The sequence below is a fragment of the Piliocolobus tephrosceles genome, chromosome 5, assembly GCF_002776525.5.
Source record: "Piliocolobus tephrosceles isolate RC106 chromosome 5, ASM277652v3, whole genome shotgun sequence".
Taxonomy (NCBI): domain Eukaryota; kingdom Metazoa; phylum Chordata; class Mammalia; order Primates; family Cercopithecidae; genus Piliocolobus; species Piliocolobus tephrosceles.
The window spans coordinates 18,982,724-19,004,567 of NC_045438.1; the positions used below are offsets into that span (position 1 = coordinate 18,982,724).

The 21,844-nt window shown below is 38.7% G+C and overlaps 1 protein-coding gene and 1 pseudogene across 6 annotated transcripts in view; one reads left to right on the forward strand and one right to left on the reverse strand.

Moving 5' to 3' along the window:
- LOC111550301 overlaps positions 1-239 on the reverse strand; it is a 1,636-nt pseudogene extending 1,397 nt beyond the window's left edge.
- Positions 35-21,844, forward strand: part of AFDN (afadin, adherens junction formation factor) — a 147,890-nt gene continuing 126,080 nt past the window's right edge. For 3 of the 6 annotated variants that reach the window (XM_031935538.1, XM_023223615.2, XM_023223616.2), the window contains exon 1: positions 35-342. In XM_031935538.1, coding sequence (XP_031791398.1) covers positions 238-342 — 105 coding nt within the window. In that variant the 5' untranslated portion in view covers positions 35-237. The remainder of the gene's footprint in view (positions 343-21,844) is intronic. The other 3 variants (XM_023223617.2, XM_031935539.1, XM_031935540.1) reach the window with 1 other exon arrangement.

Below are 21,844 nucleotides of genomic sequence, written 5' to 3' on the forward strand. Positions count from 1 at the left end.
GCGGGTGGGTGCGGGTGCCGGGCGCACACCGGCCGGCGGGGCTGAGGCGGCGCGGCGCGGCGCGGACTGAGCCCCAGGCGGAGGCCGAGTCGGAGGACGCGGCGCGGGCGCGGAGGCGGAGGCGGCCGGCGGGGGACGGCGGGGGACGGCGAGGGGCGTCGGATCCCCGCAGACCTGTCGTCCTCGGCCCGTCCTCCGGCCCCGGCTCCGCGCGGCTGAGGAGGCGCGGCCGGGACCATGTCGGCGGGCGGCCGTGACGAGGAGCGGCGGAAGCTGGCCGACATCATCCACCACTGGAACGCCAACCGGCTGGACCTGTTCGAGATCAGCCAGCCGACCGAGGTGAGCGCCGCGGGGCGCGGGGCCTGCGCGACCCCCGCCCGCCGCGCCCCGCCCCTCCCCCCCTGCCGCCGCCCGCCAGCCGCGGACCCGCCCTCCCTTCCCCTCCCCCACTCCTCCCCCTTCTCTCCCCTCCCCCTCCCCCAGGCCCACCGCGAGACCCGGCTTCCCCCGCAGCCCCCGTCCCCTTGCCGCGGTGTATCCCGGGGTCGCGGGGGCTGGCGGGGCGCGGCAGTCACCTGTTCCCCTCTTTGGCCGCTCACCTGGTGGCTCACCTGGGCCGCCGCCCCCACCGCCGCGAGGGCGGCGCGGCCCCGGCCTGATCCCCAGCGGCGCGGGGGGCGCGACGGCGCGCGGGGCAGGCGCTCTCCACCTGCAGCCCGGTTCTGGCTCGCGGCGCCCCTTCGCCGTGGCCGGGATGGAACCTGTGAGGCGCGCTGTGCTTCGGCTTCACAAACTTGCAGGCTGCCAGCTGGGAGGGGGAAGTCAGTATCATCAAGTTCGGGAGCTGCGGGTTCCCTGATGGCACAGGCCCGGAATCGGACTTCCCCGAGGCAAGGCGTGCCTGCTCCACCTTTGGGGCTGCGAGGAAGGCCCCTCTGCGGTGGCCTCTGCCCGGAGGGAGGCGCCGGCCCCGGGCTGGCTCCCTGAGAGGAGGAGGAAATCACGCTCTCTCCTGGCCTGGTAACAATGGGGGTTGTTTATAACAAAGCTGCTGAAAGCGTTCCGAGCAGCTTTTAAAAAAGTGTGTGAGTCCAAGTCCACCAGGAAGGGCTCTGTGGAGAGGGGAGGGAGGTGAAGGGTCAGGGAGCAACCCTGTAAATCGCTCCGCAAGGGTCGGTTCCGCGCTCTGTTCATTCGGTGGCTGCGCAGACTTGAATAGCATAAAAAACGTTTCACTCGAGTTTTGTGCCTGTTTAGGAAATCATTTTAATAGCGTCTATTTTTGATTTGTTGTAATAGGTGATTTATAGTTAACACTTGCTATAAAATACTAGCTCCTAGGCAACAACGGGTTTGGCAAATTTGAACATTCTTATGAAATTTATTCCTTTTATCATTAAATTCCACTGTATATTTTTGAGAAAATTTGACTATTGCTTCTCTGATTTCTTGATTTTTTGCCAGTCATGGGAAGGACTCTTATTTCTTCTGTCTTCGTCTGTACCTGTGACTGCACTTGACGTGGGTAGCTAGCCATTTGCCTTAATCCGTAGTTGAATACTGACACACATCATTAGGCTCAGGTTGCCAATTTGAGCATAGATGTTAAGTTACTCCTGATTCATTCATCTTCTGTAATGATTTTACGAGTTAGGTTCTAGTAAGCGAGTTAGTATTATGTACTTAAGTGTTCGTTCATAGACTAGTATATCTTTAGAAAGGGGGCATAATTTAGTTTCAGGATTATGCTTTCTTTCAGAATAATGAATTCATTTTTCTTGTTATCACAAGTTAAAAAAAAATTGACCATAAAACAAAACATTTTCTTGGTATGTAGTTTTTTTTGTTTGAATGGATTTTTTTTTTTTTTTTTTTTGAGAGATTTCTCAAGTTTGGTTTAAGGAATCTTTTTTCAGTTTAATAAAGAGAATTCAGCTTTTTGGGATTTTGAATTGAGTTAGCATTTAAAAAAATCTAAAATCAGAAACATAGTTCATTGATTTAAATTCTATTTTAAGCACTCAGTTGAAACTTTTTCTTAGTGATATGACTAGTTACTAAAATTGGCCTGTCATTTGGAAAGCTATATTTTCAGTTATACTGTAGGTGAAAGTTTGCTGTGTACATACATTGAAGCAAAACAAGAATTGAAGGACTTGGAAAAAAAGATGATGTATTATTTCATTTACTATTTTTTCTCCCTGGTTATATCTGAACATTTCTATTTTTAGAAATTATTTTTTAGAATTGTATTAGAAGCCTTTCATAATGAAATTAATTGCTTTTTAAGAATGTCCGTATGTTGGTTTTTTAGCTTTTTCACTATGTAGTGGCTGGCTCACACTTTCTATTTTGTTTTCTCCAGAACCTTTCTGTACTATTAAATTGATTCAGGTCCTAGTTAAGCTTTGCATTTAACATATTGTATCCTTTATTACGATGTAGGTAAACTTAATATGAGTAATTCAGCCAGTATTTCAAGGCCAACAGTTTCAATTTGCTTTGTCTAAGCTCGTGTGAATTTTTTTTTCTTTTTTAACCATCTAATGATTATTTTTAGTCTATTTGGCCATCACAAGTTCAGTTTTTTAGTTTTCTGCAAGAACAGAAGCATTATGCTGGTCCTTATCAGATGTTCAGTAGATGTTGAACAAATTCACTGCAGGAGTTGATTTGTAGAAATAAGATTTAAGTCTTGTATTTATTTACTTAGATAATCTTTTTATGCGTATGAGTATACTTGTGGGTTTTCTTTTTTTTTTTTTTTCTGGTACAGTGATCAGTATCTATTTTCAAATTTTATAACTTCATTAATCATCTGTGATTGGTGATTTCAGGCAGCTTTGATAACCACTGATAATTTTGTGGTTTCTGTGTTTAGGAAGATGATAAACTTGGTTCTTTGGATTACATTTTTTTTTTTTTTTAAGAAAATTAGAGTATGTTTTAACATCATCTTGGCTAAGTTTGCATTTTCCTTTGTATTCACATTTGTATGTAAAAGAAGGGCTTCCAAAGAATAAGCAGGCTGTCACTGGAGTATTTTTCAGGCTCTTTGTCACTTGGATCCTAGATTTATTTGGAATTTGTAAAATGAGAGTTGATTTAAACCTAATGTTGTTATTTTATAACCAGGAGATTGATGCTAAGCTAACTTAATGTCTTGATTACTATGAAAAACTGTAGCCCACAGAAACTCCTTAAAGTATGTATAGTCCTTCCTTTGTTTATTTTTAACATTATGGCTTGTTTTCTTTTAGGGATTCCTGGTTAATTATGACAGCAGAGTCCTTTTGATCTTTCCTGTCACCTCCTCAGAAGAGGAGGTTATCTAAAGTTCTCCCTGTTGGTTTTAATGTACCATGACTTGTCATTGCCGTGTATGTCTGTCTCCCTCTCTTACTACACGAAGGCAAGAGTGTAGAATTTTCTTGAATAATTGTTCTGTGTGTTGCATGATAGGGGCTCAATAAATACTGTGTGGAAAGAATGTTAAATATGGCCTTCATGGTATATACCTTTATTCATGAGAAAATATGGGATATATGCTTTCTAAAAATTTAGTGGAGTTTATTAGTCCAGTGAATATTTACATTTTCATGTCTTATTCTTAGTTTTGCAGGAAGCTTACACTTAAATGCAGAAATTATGCTAGGTAATTGACTGTTTAGCTTCATGAGATACTTCTTAAAGTCATTTATTTTTTATTGAATTTATTGCCTTCTTCTTGCCGTAATGGTGAAAATAACCCAGAATTTATGTGGATACCTACATATGCTTTATTACAGGTGAATACATTACATTTTAATGCTCCAATTAATCAAGAAGTAATGTGGTGATTCATGTTTTCCAGAGATGTGTGTAAGAAATAACTTTGTCAGCAGAGGTAGGGTAGGAAGTCTTCAGGTGAAGTGGTAATAATTGCATAACTTATAGCCGTATCTATATTCCAGAGTAATATATCGCTTGTGACTATGCTTTATCATACAACTGAACTATATTTGAAACTTTGTTTTGTTTTGTTTTGTTTTTGAGTTGGAGTCTCACTCTCTCGCCCAGGCTGGAGTGCAGTGGCTGGCGCGATCTCAGCTCACTGCAACTCCGCCTTCCAGGTTCAAGTGATTCTTGTGCCTCAGCTACCTGAGTAGCTGGTATTACAAGTATGTGCCACATCTGGTTGCTTTTTGTATTTTTAGTAGAGACAGAGTTTTGCCGTGTTGGCCAGGCTGGTCTCGAACTCCTAGCCTCAGGTGATCTGCCTGGCCTCCCAAAGTCCTGGGATTACAAGTGTGAGCCACTGTGCCTGGCTGTCAGTAGTTGTATTTTTAAACATTGGTACTGCTGAAGATCTCTTTCTGGTGACTGATGTTAAAATGAGATGGATGATTGCCATTTAGTATTTACAGGCATCTCTATTTTTTATTTTTGATAAGTTGAATCTTATTGGTGGTTATAACCTTTTAAAAATCTTTATTTCCTTTAATAACTGGTTAAGTTTTATGTTTGATTCGGTGTGTTCTTGTGAGTCTGAGGGACAACTCTTATCTAACAGTGTTGAGTCATCTTAAGTTGAAACTACATCTAGGCAAGTTTCAATTTGCTGTCCTCCTGCTAGTGAAAATTAATTTTATTTTTCATAATTTGTAGACCTCGTGGAAAATAATTAACTATAGACTTTTATAACACTATCAAACTGTGATTGTGGTTAAATTAATAGTGGCAGAATAGCAGAAATGGGTCTTTCATATTCTTGAAAAATAGGGATCATAAGTGATCAGGATATGATACCAAATTGGTGGGAAGCCTAAGAAACGTTTATGATTGTCGTTAAGGATTTGATTGAGCAATTGTAGTATATAAAGCATTATTTCTAGGTGTTGGTTAATATGGTGGCATAGACTAATTTGTTTATAAACAGTTTTACTGTAAAGACTTGAATTTTGGTGTAATGTCAGTATGTACTAATAAGTAGTATAGCATTTATTTTGATATAAATATGTTTGTTTATTATAAATAAAATGTGTATGCAGATAGCAGTTATTGAACATATGAGACTGAACTTCTCAGTTGAAAATTATTTTCAGGTTAGATGGAGTCTTGATTTCTGCTGTTGTTCAAATATTTGCTGTTTCTGTTAGTTTTCTGGCTGATTGTATATAGGATATACCCATTCACCTTGTAGATACTGAAGACAGGGATCAAATGTATCTGTCTGACCTACATTTACACTTGTAAGTTGGATACTAAGCAGTGTGCCAAATCCCACAGACCCTTTAACCAGTTCTGGGCGTGTCAGAATTGGCTAACACTGATGTGCTGATAGGGCCTGAAAATCTACTGGTGGGCTTCCAGTTCGTGTCTCCGTATGTAGAAGTTCATAGCAGGTGTGTGCATGTTCTCAAAATTGCACCATCTTTATTCATGATTAGAAGACTTTTCTTAACATTTCTCATTGTGTGTAACTGGGCTAAAGCAGGCTGAGAGGTGGTAAGGGAGATCTTTGCCTAGCTCAAGTCAGCTGGTTGAGATTTTATTCTAGCAACCATAAAAACATAAAATTCACTGATCATTTTGATGTATGTGATTGACCAAAACCATATTAGAATTTAATTTAGAAAGTGAATGTGCTTAATAAAGTGAGAATAAACATTATAGAGAGGTGGTTCAAATATAAGCAGGAAGGTATTTTCCCAGTATGTTTTCAAAAGTAAAGAATAATTTGAAGTTTTATACTTTACAAATTTGTTTGTATATGTCATGAGTGAAACTTTTGAGGAACTGAAATGGAATAGTTTACTATGGCTGCAAAAGAGCCAAAATTTTTGTGCTTTTGCCCACAAGAAATTTAATGTTAAAATTGTGTGGCTTACAGAAAATAAGAAATGTCAATCTTGGTTGCACATGTTTACATTTTGCTATGTTTTTAGGCTGAATATACACAACTTGCTTTACCTTGTGTCACTCCTTTCTAGTTAGAGTGGCCATATGGAACCCTGTGAGTGCAAGTGGGCACTATTCATCATTATACCAGGACAACAGGCATAAACTGGAGTTGTCTCCTTTAACTCTAGGTATGAGCAGGGTGGACTTGCTGGCACTGGTTTTTCAGTTTCTGCAGTTTCAAACTTCCTAAAGTTTATTAGTGCCCGATTGACCTAGGCTGACAGGACAAGACCATTTTCACGGAATATTCAGACATTTTTTTTGTGTGTTTTGAAAACCGTCTCCCTCTTCGGTAGCGTGGAAGCAGGCTGAAAAGTACATATTGCAGTTGAGGCTAGCTCTAGTCTAGCTCTGCCACCGGACTATAGTAACAACAGCAGGCTAGGTTGTTTCCAAATGAGGAAGTCGTGCATTTTGCCTCCTTTATAAAAGTCCACCTGAAGGTACTTTTGATTTTCAGAACAGAAGAAAGATTGACCCAACATTAAGATCCGTGAAAAAAATGCTCATTTGTTACTGTTGTTTGGGGGGTGTTTTATTGGCTGAGTGGTGCAATGGGCTGTTTTATTCAGAATCCTAGCAAGTTCTCTTGCTTGATTTCATACATGTTCTATTAAAGGAAAATCAGGCAGTTTCTGCTCTTTGCAAACTTAAAACTTTTGGGTCTTCCAAGAATTTACTTTCTCTTTATTCTTGTTTGCTCATAGTGGTACTTTCCATTGTGGCCTACTTATTATTCTAGTTCCTGATTTTTTATACGAGAATCACCAAAAATTCTGTTATTTTTTTCACTGTTACCAGCTTTTGGTACTGAGGTTTGAGATTGCCAGTTTCACCCGTCTTCTTTGGCTTTGGTTCTGTATGTTAAATAGAGAAAATGAAATGAGAGTAACAATATGATCACTCTCAGACACTATCCACTATTTTAAAAACATTATATTTTTTAAGTTTCATAACCTCTTATAAACATGCTTAGTATAAAATTCATAGATTGGGAAGATATCTTTCAAATATGTTATTTTAAATATTGTTATTGTTATCCAAATAAACTTCTGAGTGTTGCAGACTCCTAAATGCTCATGCAGTATACCATGATTTTACATAGGTTGCAAAGAACATTTGTTTTTCAATAATATGATTTTACGTGAACTTTTAAATGAATTATTAGGTTACATTACATTACACTTTTTATGTTAATTTCATTGGCAGAAACTTGGAATTATTTTTTTAAATTTTTTTATTTCTGTAGGTTTTTGGAGAACAGGTAGTATCTGGTTACGTGAGTAAGTTCTTTAGTGGTGATTTGTGAGATTTTAGTGCACCCATCACCCATGCAGTATACACTGAACCCAGTTAGTAGTCTTTTATCTTTCACCCCTTTCCCACCCTTTCCCCCGAGTCCCCGAAGTCCATCGTGTCATTCTTATGCCTTTGTATTTTCATAAGTGCTCGCACTTAGGAGTGAGAACATACGGTATTTGGTTTTCCATTCTTCAGTTACTTCACTTAGAATAGTAGTCTCCAGTCCCATCCAGGTTGCCGTGCATGCCATTTATTTGAATGATTTTTTGTTGTTGCTGTTGTTTTCGGTTTTTTTTTTTTTTGGAAGGGTATAAAACATGATAGATGGAACAGTGGACATATATCTTGAATAACAAGTCACGGTGCATCGCGCCATGAAACACCCCTTCTGCCACCCATGGAATGATTATTTTTAAGAGACATTGGGAATAAAATCAGTTGTGTCAAGGATTCTAATTTGAGCTTACTTTATTTTCATTTCTGCTATCCTCCTTTGGAAGATTCTTATAAATACTTTTCATACTCTACACAGTGGAGTGGATTACATCCCTGTAATCCCAGCACTTTGGGAGGCCAAGGCAGGAGTATTCCTTGAACCCAAAAGTTTGTGACCAGTCTGGGCAACACAGTGAGATCCCGTCTCTACCAAAAAAAAAAAAAAATTAACAAGCAGGGTGGCACATAACCTATGTTCCCAGCTTTTTGGGAGGCTGAGACAGGATGAGATTGCTTGAGCCCAGGAGGTCAAGGCTGCAGTGAGCTGTGAAGGAGCCACTGCACTGCACTGCAGCCTGGGTGACAGAGTGAGACCCTGTCTCAAAAAAAAAATTTGTCTGCTTTGCACTTTGGATGGTTCTTTTACTCACGTGTGATTTTGTTCCCTCATGTTGATTATTAGGAAAAATTGATTCACTGAGTTATGCAAATCTACTAAATGTTGACAAATTTCCTTAAAGAATATCAAAATGTTAACTTTTGTTAATATCACCACTGATCTCATCAGAAAAATTATAAATATAGGGAAGCTCTCAAACTCTCAGTAGTGGATACAAGTTTTTTTAGAATTTTCATTTCAGAGCTCAAATTTTATTATTGACATCCCTGTCATAGGTAGCACTTGGAGAGATAAGCTAGCTTTATTCATTTTTGACAAAATGTCTGTCAAATATCCAAGCCTAAATAAGCACAGTTGTTCTTTCAAGTGAAAAGATGGTTTTCCATGAAAGAAGTGACTGATTCAATTCACAACTTAAACAATTGCTGAAATACTTTTTTTTGAGACAGCCATCAAGCTGTGGTATGCAGAAGTAGAAAGGCTTTATGTACGCCCATTTTGGCACATAATTGAACAAACAAACATGTACTCAGTTTTCAAGGAAATCAATCTTTTTTTCTGTTGTATCAAAGACATTCTTAAGTGAAACTGGCTTTTTAAAGAAGCTCGCATAGCAGCAAAACATACATTTTGTATATAGCACATTTTGATGCTACTGCCTTGATGTGGTGCTATGGTGCCATCAGCTATACTCATCATTGCTTTGACCATTCATGCAAATTCCAACAAAATGAGAAAGGCTAATACTGTCCAGGTATTATTAAGAAAATAGTTTTGATCTCACGGATGACCTGAAAGGGTCTCAGGGAACCTTGGAGATTCATGGACTGCAGTTTATGAGCTGCTGCCCTAGAATGTTTAGTGATGAGTTTTAGGGCTGATTTAAAAAATATGTGTGTTCTGAGGTGGATACTACGGTGTTTTCCAAGTACGGCTATGATATAAATGTATAATATTTTAAAATGTGAACATAGGGCTCATTATTATGGAAGGATACATTTCAACATAGTTTTTTTACGCATTGTATATTTTCTGTATTTATAATGACTCCTTTTAACTTTTAGTTATCAGTGCTAAGATGTACACATTTACATTTTTGTTACTTGAGAATACTGGCCACAAGCTATTAGCTAGAGTGATGACCATCAACTTTTATTACTTGAATTCACTTGGGATATGACCTAAGCCACACCTAGCTATGGGACATTTTCAAGTTCTACTTATAGATCTTGTAGTTCAGGGAGCAGTGGTGTCTCATGTATTCAGCACAATGTGGAGCTATGCTGTTGTTTAATGTGGCTTAGACCTTCCTTCTGGCACTTGTCTGCCCTTTCAGTCTCCGTCCCCCAAATATAAACTCTTGAGTTATGCCAACCATTGGCTGTCTAAGGACGTCTTTTTTTTCTACTATGTTTAGTTGTATTTTCCCTTAGCTTATTTCGTGAGAAACAGACACACAAACACAGACAGTATTTTATGTTCTAAGATCCATCATGCACATATGGGTTTTTAATACTTCAAAATAATATGTGGATATATTTTTAAAAAGTGTGATAAAAACAGAATGAGTACTGCATTTATATTTAAGATTAGCATCACTTAAGACTAGTTTTATTTCTACTTAGTGGCACCTTGTTTTGCACAAAATATATTGTGGTGTTAATTTATGGATGAGTGCAAATGCATTTTGAGTTTTCGAGTCACCAATTTAATGATTATAGTTAGCATTACTAAACTATTATGATGGTACACAATTTTTAACCATTTGGTGAAACATGCTTATTATGATGGTACACAAGTTTTTAACCATTTAGTAAATCATGCTTATTAGCAAACTTTGTTTTAGTTTATCAGGACAATTAATACAGATAAAAAAATCCTAGTCGGTGAATATATGAATTTGTAATGATTCTTTTGTAAATCAGCTAAGCTTTTGCTTATTCAGGAGAAGTCTGCCAGGAGTACCATGGACAGTGTTTTTACTGCATTTAATGTTTAGGACCTCCAATATTTAAAAATGTGTTTTTAATTTAAGATTGGCAAAGGTGACCTCAGTGAGTTCATAGTACAATTAATGTGGTTTTTGTGCCAAACTTGCTGATACTAATTTATAAGAAATTTTATTACCTTCATGACATTGTTAGTTTTGAGAATATGAAGGACAGTGAAATTAAGACTAGTAAATCAGGAAAAACATTTAAAAAATTTATGATATTTTATGGCTGATTTTTAAAGTATATTCTTGAACATGTGAGCTAGTATGTTTGCTTCACTATAGTAAGATACATTTAAAAAATATTTGCTTCTTTCCACTATTCAAATATGCTTATTTTAGAGCATTTGGAAAAATACAAACAGAAATAAAGGTAACAAATTACCCAGTGTTCTACCATCTGAAGAAATGAGTTGCTTTTCAGGCTTTTTTTTTTTTTTAACATTTTATTTTATTTAGGAAAAAAGTTTGTGTATATGTTGAGCTTTATCTGCTTATTAGTTGTTTGCATCTTTAGTACTGAATCGTGTTTCTTAACCAACCATGCATCCGTCAGGAATCTAGTTTTTAAAATCATGTAAGTTATTCTGGTAGTAATTGTAATACATCACATGTAGTGAACACAAGTGATACATTCCTGACATTAGTGTAAATGCTTTGTGTATGTTATCTTTTTACGTTCTCCGAGCAGTCCTGTGAGATATGTCCTTTTGCTGTTCCCATTTCTGGATGAAGAATCCAAGGCACAGGAAGATTAAATAACTTGCTTAAGGGTATGCAAAACTAGTAAGCCACAGAACAATGATTGGAACCCACATCCTCTGATTCTGGAACCTTCTCTTAACCACTATGTTTGTAAAATCCAAAAATTTAAGATCACTGCAATGAAACCAGTGTTTGGAAGTTTTATAGGAAGATAATATCTAAGTAGAAAATTTAGAACATAATTTTCAGGAAGAACCACAGGCGTAATGTGATAAAACATCTCTTCTGTTTTATTTGGATCTTGTACTTACGTGCATATACATGTATCTCACACATACATACGTGATGTATTGATTTTCATCTAGACTTTTTAAAGCCCTATTATAATTTTATCATTGTAATAGTAGATTCTGTGTTTTGTAGCCAAGGTGACACATGCCGTATTTTATTTTGTAACTATATACAAACCTTGTGTCTTATATAGCAACCAGAAATTGGAATATGAGTGAGGAGTTCAGTGAAGAAGTCTTGATAGCTTCACTGATTACTTTCTTAGGCCTTTGGGAAAGAAAGGAGGGCAAGACCTACCCAGGGTTCAGATGCCTTTTTGGCAGCATTGGCTGTGATGCTGCGTTTGTGGAGATCCTCGTGCCTGCCCTCACCATCTTGCCCTCTGCCTTAGTCCCTGTCCTCTTACCGGGCTTCCTCTTGGTGCTGCCCTGCCAGACTTTGCTCTGGATGTTGCCCTAGCCCTTCCCTGATTTGTGCTTACAATTAAACAATAAACAAAATGTGTTTATTCTGTGACTCTTGGAGACTGTTTCTCCTTACTGCCATCACTCAGTTAATTTTGTGTCATAGACTTTTATTTACACATTAACTAGCAATTTTTCCCCAGATAACATTTGAATGTTAACAATCTTCAAGAGATTATCCTTTATTACTAACAGTTACTCAACATCTATTGAACAAATATTTGCATTTCAAGTGAAAAGGGGAGGATCTCAGATACAGTGGCCTGTTGTACCTTCTTACATCCTACAGCCTGTCTTCTCTGGTGATGAGCCTTTGTTTTTTCTTCTTGTAAGAAACAGTGAAGCTTGGCGTGTAGCCCTGGAGGACGTTTCTAGGTAGGAAGTTAGGAATATTTTTTTTTCATGAATCAGGGGCACTCTGAATATTTGATTTTAAGAACCATATGTTAGCCTGTCTGATTTTGTGATGAGAATAAACTAAGAACTACTCATTCTGCTAGTGTTGCAGGATGCTTAGATGCAGGTAACTTCAATTGTTCACCCGCTATATTTTCCTTATTTGTATCGGTTTAATGTAGCATTTGCCTTTAGATTCTTGAGGCCAATGTTCTTGCATAAAATATAATTTAACTTCAAAAACTTTTTTTTTTTAAACCAAGTGGCACCCAAGCACGAAGTGCTACCTGTTTATAATTTGTGTAGCTTCTGAACAGAAGCTTCTGATGAATCAGTAATGTTAACATTTTATTAGTGTAATGGCATTTTAGACGTTTTATTTTAGTATGTAATTACAAATGCATGTGATTGGTGTCACCAGCTTGATATTTGAGAAACACTTCAGATGTTACATTAAATGTAATGGAAATTATTGTTTTCATGAACTGATGCCTATGAACAGCAAACGTTTCGGAAATAGTTATGTGCCTGTTTCATGGGCCGAGAAGCTTGGGAAATTCTGTTGCTTTTTTTTTTTTTTTTAATAATGGCTTAGCCCTGTTAAAATTATGGACATTTAAACATTTTTCTTCAATTGTAGGGATTTATCTGAGGATAATGTACTTATTCATTCAGACTGGTATTTGTTGAGAGCCTGTTAGGAGTCAGACTTTGTCAGAGATGAAGGAATGAAGTAATCTGTGATCTCAAGGGAGGAAGTGAACGGTTATCTAATGAGCTTGCTGTGCCTTAAGAAGAGGGAGCGGTAACTGGCACTGAGATCTGGGGCTTGAGGTTGACTCGTAGCCCTCCCACTCAGTACATGTGTTCCTTTCTGTCTCCGTTTCCACGTTCGCTCACTGAGTGGTCACCCACTGTATGTGAGTTTTGCTGAGCATGCGACACTTAATTGATACATGGTCTTTTTCTCAAAAAGCTCCCATTTCATTATGAGAGATAAATTGGGGAAAAATGGCAGTAGTATGGTAAATGCTCTGTTTGGGTGGTGGGAATCAGGCACATGTTTACAGACTGGAGTCTTTAGATGAAAAGGAATATTCTGTGGGGAAGGGGACCAGGATTCCTGCAGCAGAGATGTATCCTCTGTGTACCCACTGTGTGTACACACTGTGCTAGCACAGTGGTGCCGTGCTGAGCAAGAGGAGCGCTGCAGCTGTGGCAGAATCTCATTGTGGTGGAAGACAGGCACAGCAGGCAAGCGGTGTGTTCAGTGCTGTGAGGAGGGGAGACCTGGTAGGTAGCTCTTGGGCAGTGGACCTTTCCAGGACTTGTCTAGTCAGGGAAGCTTTTAGGAAGTGATGTTCATTCTGAATCCTGAAAAATTTGTAGGAAATAGCTGGGCAAAGGGGTAAGGCTTGAGACCTTATTTAAAAATAATTCAAATTGGTTGAATCTGTGCACAGACGTGTGTGAATATGCAGGCCCATTTTGTGGCTTGCAGATTGTACTATTTCTAGTTATTCACTGTCCTCCTTGTAAGAGGATTGTATGGCCTTTGCCCTTTTGACATCAAGTTTGACCATGTGACTTTCTTCAGCCACTGACAGATACTGTTTCTGAGCAGAAGATTGGAGTCCGTTTCATGCTTCTGTCATTGCCTTTTTCTGTCATCCATGAATCAGTGTGTCCCATGCTGGGGCTCATTCTTGAACCGTAGTGCCAGAATGAAGATGACTAGATCAGAGCTCCAGCTACTCACAGAATGATGTTACCATGAGAAAGAAATACAGCTCTGTTGTAAGCTGCTAGGATCTTGGGGCCATGTGTTTTCATAGCATCATGTTGTGACTGAGAAGAATACTATATGTGTGTCTGTGTGTACAAGCAGGTGTACATACTAGTTGGTTTGGGGCTGAGGAGCCAGTTACCAGTTATGAAACCAAAGGTGTAAACCATGGTCAGTTCTTATGGGCCTTGTAAGCCAAGTTAAGAACATTCACGATGAAAGAACATGAGGAGGTTGACAGTTCGGATGGACCTCCCTGGCAGCTGAGTTTGTGGCGTAAAGAGGGGAAGTTAAGAACATTCGAGATGAAAGAACGTGAGGAGGTTTGCAGTTCAGATGGACCTCCGTGGCAGCTGAGTCTGTGGAGTGAAGGGAGGGCACACTTGAAGGCGGGACCTTCAGGCCTTTTTGCGCTTGTGTCCGTGAGGTAAAGGCCTGAACTAAGGTAACAGGGAAGGAGAACATGAAACTGAAGGAGGTAAATTGGAATTTGGAGACCGGTGAGGAGATTGCCTGAGAGAAAGGAAAGCAGTCCAGGGAAACCCCAGTTTTTTGCTTGGCTGCTTTGGGTAGGTGATGGTGCCATTAACCGGAATAAAAAATGTCATTGATAGATTAGATTTGAGTGAGGAAACAAAAAGTTCTCTTTGAGATGTACCAAATTTGAGGTGCTTGTGCATTTCCCAGAGGCATCATCCTGCGTAGGCAGTTAAGAGGAAGAGAGCCGGGGGATTCAGGGTGATTGTGGTAGGTAGCAGGGAGCCAAGGCATAGAGGAAACTACAAGGAAAAAGTTGTGTGAAGAGAGACAAGAACCTAGGACAGAAAGCCTTAGAACAAAATATATTGTGGGCTGGGGAAGGGGAACTGCCTAAGTATACTGGAAGGGAATGGGCATAGAAGTCTAATACAAGAAAAAAATATATATACCGTACAATGATGTCAGAGAGAGGAAAGTTTAGAAAGTGTCACCTACTAAACTTTGTCCTGCATGATCTTGCTTTAAAGTTTGTTAAATTGCATTTAATTTAATTTCTACTCTCTGATTTTGCTTTAACGTTTTTTCGGTATCCTCTTAAATGCCCCCTTTCCTAGCATTCTGTAAAGATTCCTATTCTTTGATCATCTGTGATGTCTGTAATATATCAGAGTGTTTCAATTTATGTTGCTAATTTTTTTTCTACTACTGGAAACATTTTTATAATTGTTATCTATTTTATTACTTCAAGAGCCCTCTGAATTCTCACCTTTCTTCTTTTGAGATCCCATTCCTCTGGGACTTTGCAGCTGCCCTTTCATTCCTTCTCTCTGACTTCTCTTCCTCTCTGTCCTTTCTTCCTGCCTTCCATTCACTCATCTTTGGTCTTTTCTGTTAAAAGGCACTCAGGTTTTATTTTTTAATTAAAAAAAAAACTTTGCTAAAGTTTTGTAACTCTTCATGTTTTATCTCATCATTCATTCAACAGACATTTCTACTCCAGCTTCCTGCAAGAATTGTCCCTTTCCCCTATCTGCTCCTGACTCATCTAACCCTTGCCTTTCTTGCTTCTATCCCCAAAACACTCCTAGAACTGCTTTTCTTGATAGCCTTGAGCTCCTGATTACCAAAACCAGTTGCCCACTGTGGGACCATAAAAGGCTTTATTTACCACCCCGTTTTTTTTCTTGGTAATGATACTAACCTCTTTCTGGAGCTATTCTTTCCTTATCTCCTTTAGTTGATTCCATTTTGCTCGTCTCTCAGGACAGTGTGTATTGTAATGCTGGATTCTCGATGTTCTTCTACTCATTTTCTCAATTAAAAAATGCCCCGTAATTAACTATGGGGCCACAGTGCTGAGGTCAGGGAGGCACATTGATAATGACTCTAGCTGACATAGTATACTTAGCATTTATTGACTTCAAACTGTGTATGCTTATTTAGATATTTAAAAATTTGGCTGGCATTCCTGGGTCACAGGATCCTCTGCAAGATGGGTTGATGGAGGGCCTGATTTCATGGTAACTGCTATTTACTGTGCTGTCTTCCTTCCTCTCCTCTACTAGGATGTATTATTTCACATACTTGGTTTCATCTCACTATGTTGACGTATTGCTTTCATCACAGAATCTGGACTACATATTTCTAGGTGAAGTAATCTAGGTTATGGTTTGCCTATACTAAAATCCAGTATTGATTTCCAATTTTAGATTGGCAGTCAATTGAGAATATTGCTCAGGAAATGCTGGCTTTTGCTGTTTTTCAAGTCCTCTGCCTTGGTGGTTGTCTTTAGCATCTCCAGTGAAGTTTTGTAAAAACACATGAGCTTTTAGTCATTTGCTACTATCTGTAAATAAAGGTATAGAAAACAAAACTAAAACTGTGTTTGATTTTGGTGGCCAGTCTTGGAAGAGAGGAACTGAGGAAATACAATAGCTAATGAGTAGTGGCATAGGATAGGGGAGGAAAATAAATTGAAAATTGGAGATTCAGTAGGAATCAAGTGCACTTGGGGAGCTGACTTATTGGTAGCTGACAAAGTTGGGATTTGACTTATTGCTCCAGTATTCTCTCTCAGATTAGCCTATGTGAAAATATTACCCCCCCCCATCGTAAACGTGATTGATCTCTTTGCTTCTAGTCCATTCTCTACTCAAATGTTACATTAATTTCCCCAAGATTTCATCACCTAGAGGACTCCAGACTGCTAAAATGCCCCTTTAACAATTCCTGACCTCTTCACCCTACAATATGAGAAGAAAAAGTTGCTCTGGGGAAATCTACTTACAGTCAAGGGTGTGACAATATTCCTCACTCAATTAAGCACTAAGTATAAGAGAGTTGTTTTATCCCTAAGATTGACGAATGGGCATTAGTACATTGTTAATGTACTTAAAAGGGTATTGCACTAAACTTGAGCTCTTTGAGGGCAGAGACCAGGCTGTGTGGCCTTCCAGAGGAGGACACGATGTGCCCAGTGGATAATTGAAGAACGCATGCATTAAGAAATTAATGAAAGTTGATCAGTAAGGGCATAACTGTCATATATAAACTCAGCACAGTAAATTTGAAACCTTTTATTTACAGCTTTAAAAATGTGGCCCCTTGCTGGGCTTGTGTGAATTTCATTAGAAATTGGATAACTTAGAGCAAAAATTTATTACATAGAAGTAGCTCATTGCAGATATTCATGATTTGGTAGTACATTGTAAGAAATAATAGATTTATTCTGAGAATATGCTGCTACTTTTCACCTGGTACTATAATCTGCTCATATAATTAGAACCTTTTGTGTTACCATTTCAATATCTGACTAAAGGAGAAACACCTTCTTGGGATAGTTACTGTTGAAGACTAATGTAAGCTTTTTCAGGTGGGCAGTAACTGACCTGTTTTACTCAAAGGGAAACTTAAGTTTTATAGCAAGAGATATGGAGAGCTTGTATTTATTAAGATTTAGGTGGGTAAAATTTAGTTCATGTGTTTTGAATGGAGTCTGTAGGGTAAATTTGAAGGTCTCCCTTTTGCCTCTGAATTCTGGCTATCCAGACATAGCCACTGTAAGGAGTTTTTAAGTGTGTCTTTCCCAGTTTTGCTCTGTGGACTCAAAAATGAAGTAAGAGTGTGTGTGTGTGTGTGTGTGTGTGTTTTGAGATGGGATCTTGCTGTGTTGCTCAGGCTGGTCTCTTAAATCCTGGACTCAGGCAATCCTCCTGCCTCCCAAAGAGCTGGGATTACAGGAATGCAACATTGTAGCACAGCTGTATTTGAATTTTATTTTACAGAAATTTGATCATAGAATATATACTTTTCTGTAACATGCTTTATTAAAGAAATTCTCCCATATTTATATAAAAGTATGTATAAATATAATTCTATCTTTTTAGTAGCTGTATAATCCATGTACTAGTCATTTTCTTAACTATTAATGAACACTGACTATTTCTACAGTACACTGTTTCAGTAATACTGCTGTGAACATTTTTATGCACATATCTTCCTGTACTTGCGTATTTCCATAAAATAGATTCCTATGAGTGGAATTTGAGTCAAAGGCTATACTTGTTGAAAATATTTATAAACTACCAAGTTATTCAAAAGGTAGGGGGCCCTCCAGTTTATATTGCCACTGTTGGGACTATGACCCTTTACCTAACACTGCATATTATAAATTAAACTTTTCAGTCTGATAGGTAAAAAGTAATGTGTCATTGGTTTTAAAATTCATAATTCCTTGTTCATTGTTGAGATTGAGCATTCTTTTCTTTTCTTTTGAGACAGGGGTCTCACTCTGTCACTCAGGCTGGACTGTGGTAGCGTGATCATAGCTCACTGTAGCCTTGACCTCCCAGGCTCAAATGATTCTCACGTCTCAGCCTCCTGAGTCGCTGGGGCTATGGGCATGTGCCACCATGCCCGGCTAATTTTTAAGAAATTTGTATAAAGATGTGGTCTCACTGTGTTGCCTACACTGGTCTTGAACTCTTGGGCTCAGTCTGCCTGCCTCGGCCTCCCAAAAATGCTGGGATTACAGGCATGAGCCACTGCACTTAGCAGGTCATCTTTCATGAATGTTTCTTGCCATCTTTATTTTCTTTCTATGCGAAGTGCCTGTTTTCCTGTAAAGAAATTTGTTTTATTTTCGTCAATTTTTGTGGAAAATCCTTTCTAAATAAACATTTTGACATTTTACTGTGTTTATAAATAGTTTTTCCTACTCAGTCATTTTGGTCTTCTAATTTTATGATATTTTTGCTATTCAATGAATATTTCTTTTTCTTTCTTTCTTTCTTTCTTTCTGTCTTTCTTTCTTGTCTTTCTGTCTTGACAGAGTTTTGCTCTTGCTACGCAGGCTGGAATGCAATGGCGCGATCTTGGGTCACTGGCACCTCTGCCTCCCAGGTTGAAGCGATTCTCCTGCTTCAGTCTCCCTAGTAGCTGGAGGTTACAGGCAGATAGTATTTTTAGTAGTGACAGGGTTTCACCATGTTGGTCGGGCTGGTTTCGAACTCCTGACCTCAGGTGATCCATCTGCCTCGGCCTCCCAAAGTGCTGGGATTACAGGCGTGAGCCACCACGCCTGGCCTAAATGAGTATTTCTTATGGCTTTGTTTTCTTATTTTTAGGGGACTTGAAATTTAACTAAAAAGACTGAGTGAGCGCTTATTTTTTAAAACCCGAAATATCTTAGTGTCTTAGTCTGTTTTTACACTGGTATAAAGAACTGCCCAAGACTGGGTAATTTTTATGGAGGAAAGAAGTTTAGTTGACTCACAGTTCCACATGGCTGGGAGACCTCAGGAAACTTAACAATCATGATGGAAGGCAAAGGAGAAACAGGCACCTTCTTCACAAGGTGTCAGGAGAGAAGTGAGTGCAAGCAGGGGAAATGCCAGATGCTTATAAAACCATCAGATCCCCACTCACTGTCACAAGAACAACATGGGGGAAACTGCCTCCATGATCCAATCACTTCGCTCCCTTGACATATGGGGATTGCAATTGGAGATGAGATTTGGGTGGGGATACACAGCCAAACCATGTCACTTGAGTTACAACTGATAGCTAGGACCCCATTTCTTTTACATTTGGTAGGTACCAGTTTATCAGAGCTTGGGCGGTCTTTTTTTTCCTTAAATGAGGTTCAAATCTGTTAAACTCTCTCTCACTGGACTGCGTGGTATCGGAAGAAGCCTTGGATGTAGGTTTGTTAATGAGATCTTTAAATGTTGACTAGTTTAGGTGTTTTAAGTCCCTAATTTTTAATATGACTACAAAAATACTAAAACAATTTTACTTCAGTGACATATTGAGAAGTTTCTCAAAATGAACTATAGGGGTGTTTTTTTCTTTTTTGGGATAAATGAACATAAACCAAACTCCCTGAAAACCAGTGCCTGAACTTTTAAAAGTTCAAAAATAAGCCATGAGCTTTGTAGAAATTAGCCTTACTGATAGTTGTAAATAGTTAAGGTTGTCTGATTACTTATTATTGACTTTTTATTTGTTGTGATGGCCTTTTTTTTCAGTTTTTTCCACAAACATCACAGTAAATAAAATAATTGAAGATTGAAAAAAGGAATATTAAAAAAAAAAAAACAAGTGTTTTGTTTTCTGGTGTATCTTAGAGAACCTTGTATGTGATTTGGGGGAGGAGTATAGGATGTCTAGGAAATGGCATTTTCAGGGGAGTTAATCTATTAGAAAAGTCATAATTAAAACTCTGAGTTAGTAGAAATCAAATATTGTTTAATTCATCAACTGAATCTGTATTAAGACATTCAATAATTGTATTATTGTTTTGCCAGTTTAATTATTTGATTGATGCAAACCTGTCATCTCTACAATAAAAAAATAGTGAGATATGTCTATACTCTATCAGTTTGTTTAATTTTGAAGATGAAAGTTAAATTTTAGAACCCTCTTCATTTGCTTTTTTACCTTAAGGGGGGTAACTCTTAACTTCACGAAAAACACTCTCCTCAAAGTCATCAAAGACGACTTGCATGCTGCCAAATCCAGTCACTTCTTTATCTTGTGATGCAGCAGCAGTTGATCCCATCTTCCATCAAATTCTTCCTTCACTTGGTCTTCCGGACTGGCTTGTTGCCCTGACCCCAGGGTCTGATCCCCGTACACCCTCTTTTCTCCACTTATTCCCTAGGTGAAATACTTCTTTTTTGTGGTTTTAAGTGCTAATGTATTCCAAATTTACATCTCTAAGTGTGGCCCTTGTTCTGAACTTCAGCCCTGTATAACCAGTCCCTCACTGGATAGCTCTACTTAGGTGCACTCTAGGCATCTCAGAGTAAGCCTGTCCAAAACTGAACTCTGATTTCCCACCACCGCACTCTTATCTGCTGCTTCTTCAGCCGTCTCCTAAGTCTTAGTGAACAGCAGCTCACTTTACCAGTTGCTCATATCCACAGCCTGGCATTCTTCAGGATTCCTTTCTTTCTCTCAGACCATGATCATATCTAATCTTAACAGCAGATTCTGTCAGCTCTACTTTCAAAATATTTTTATAATTTAACCACTTCTCACCATCTTTGCTTCTTACTACTGAATTAATCCAGGCTAACTTCATCTACCACCTGGGCTATTCCAGTAACCTCTTAGTCTTAATTTAATTTATTTCCGTTGTCTGCCTTTGCCCCTTTACTGTTTCCTACCCAGACATATACTTCTAAACCTTAAGTTAAATAATGTTTCTATTCAGACTCCCCAATTTTTTTTAATCACTCAAAGTGTACCTTGACCTACAAATCTTACTCCTAATACCGTTTTTTCGCTTATAGCCACAAGGAGTCTCCTTGCTATTTGTCAGTTATGCCAACCAGGATTCTGCCTGGGGTTTTAGTACTTGTTCCCTGGGCTTGGAGTGTTCTTTCCCTACAATTAGGCTTTGCTCAAGTATCCCCGAAGTCTTTCTTGATTTACCCTATGTGAAATTGTGAGAGTAGCACTTTGGTGAAACAAGAGCTCCTCCCTAAATGGCAAGCTTTTTGAATACCTTGGCTTGAGTTTGTTCGTAACTATCATGGTCACATTTCTTTGACAACATGTTTCATGCTTAGCAGCGATTCAGACATTACAACCAGTCTCTTACTTCATTTGATTCCCACATCAGCAAAGGATATATTACTATTATTTACATTTCTTTTAGTTAAATAGCATCCAGAAAATTTAAGGAATTAAGAGTTGTAGACATAGCGAAAGGGTTTTCTCTCTCGTTTTCTGCCTCCCCCAAGAAAACTACTGACGTGAAACTTCATGAGTAGATACAGTTTATTTAACGGCTTTGCAGTATTCTGTTGTCCAAATAAATCGTATTCTATCTCTGTCCTTATCCAGAGATTAATAAATTGTATATACGTTTCCACTGTTACAAATATGGATTTAATGAACACTCTTGTCCATATTTTCTTCTGTACTGATGTAAAATTTTTAGGATGAATGCCTAGAAGTGGAATATTTAGATTCAGATTTTTTAGGTCCTGTGAAATTGATCATTGGAAAGGTTATACCAATTTATATTCCAGACTTCAGTTTTCACCCTCCTCAGTATATTCAGATTTGTTGATATGCTCTAAAGTATTTGAAATAATAATTTCAATTTGTTACCCTGATTTCAGTAAGTGAGCATG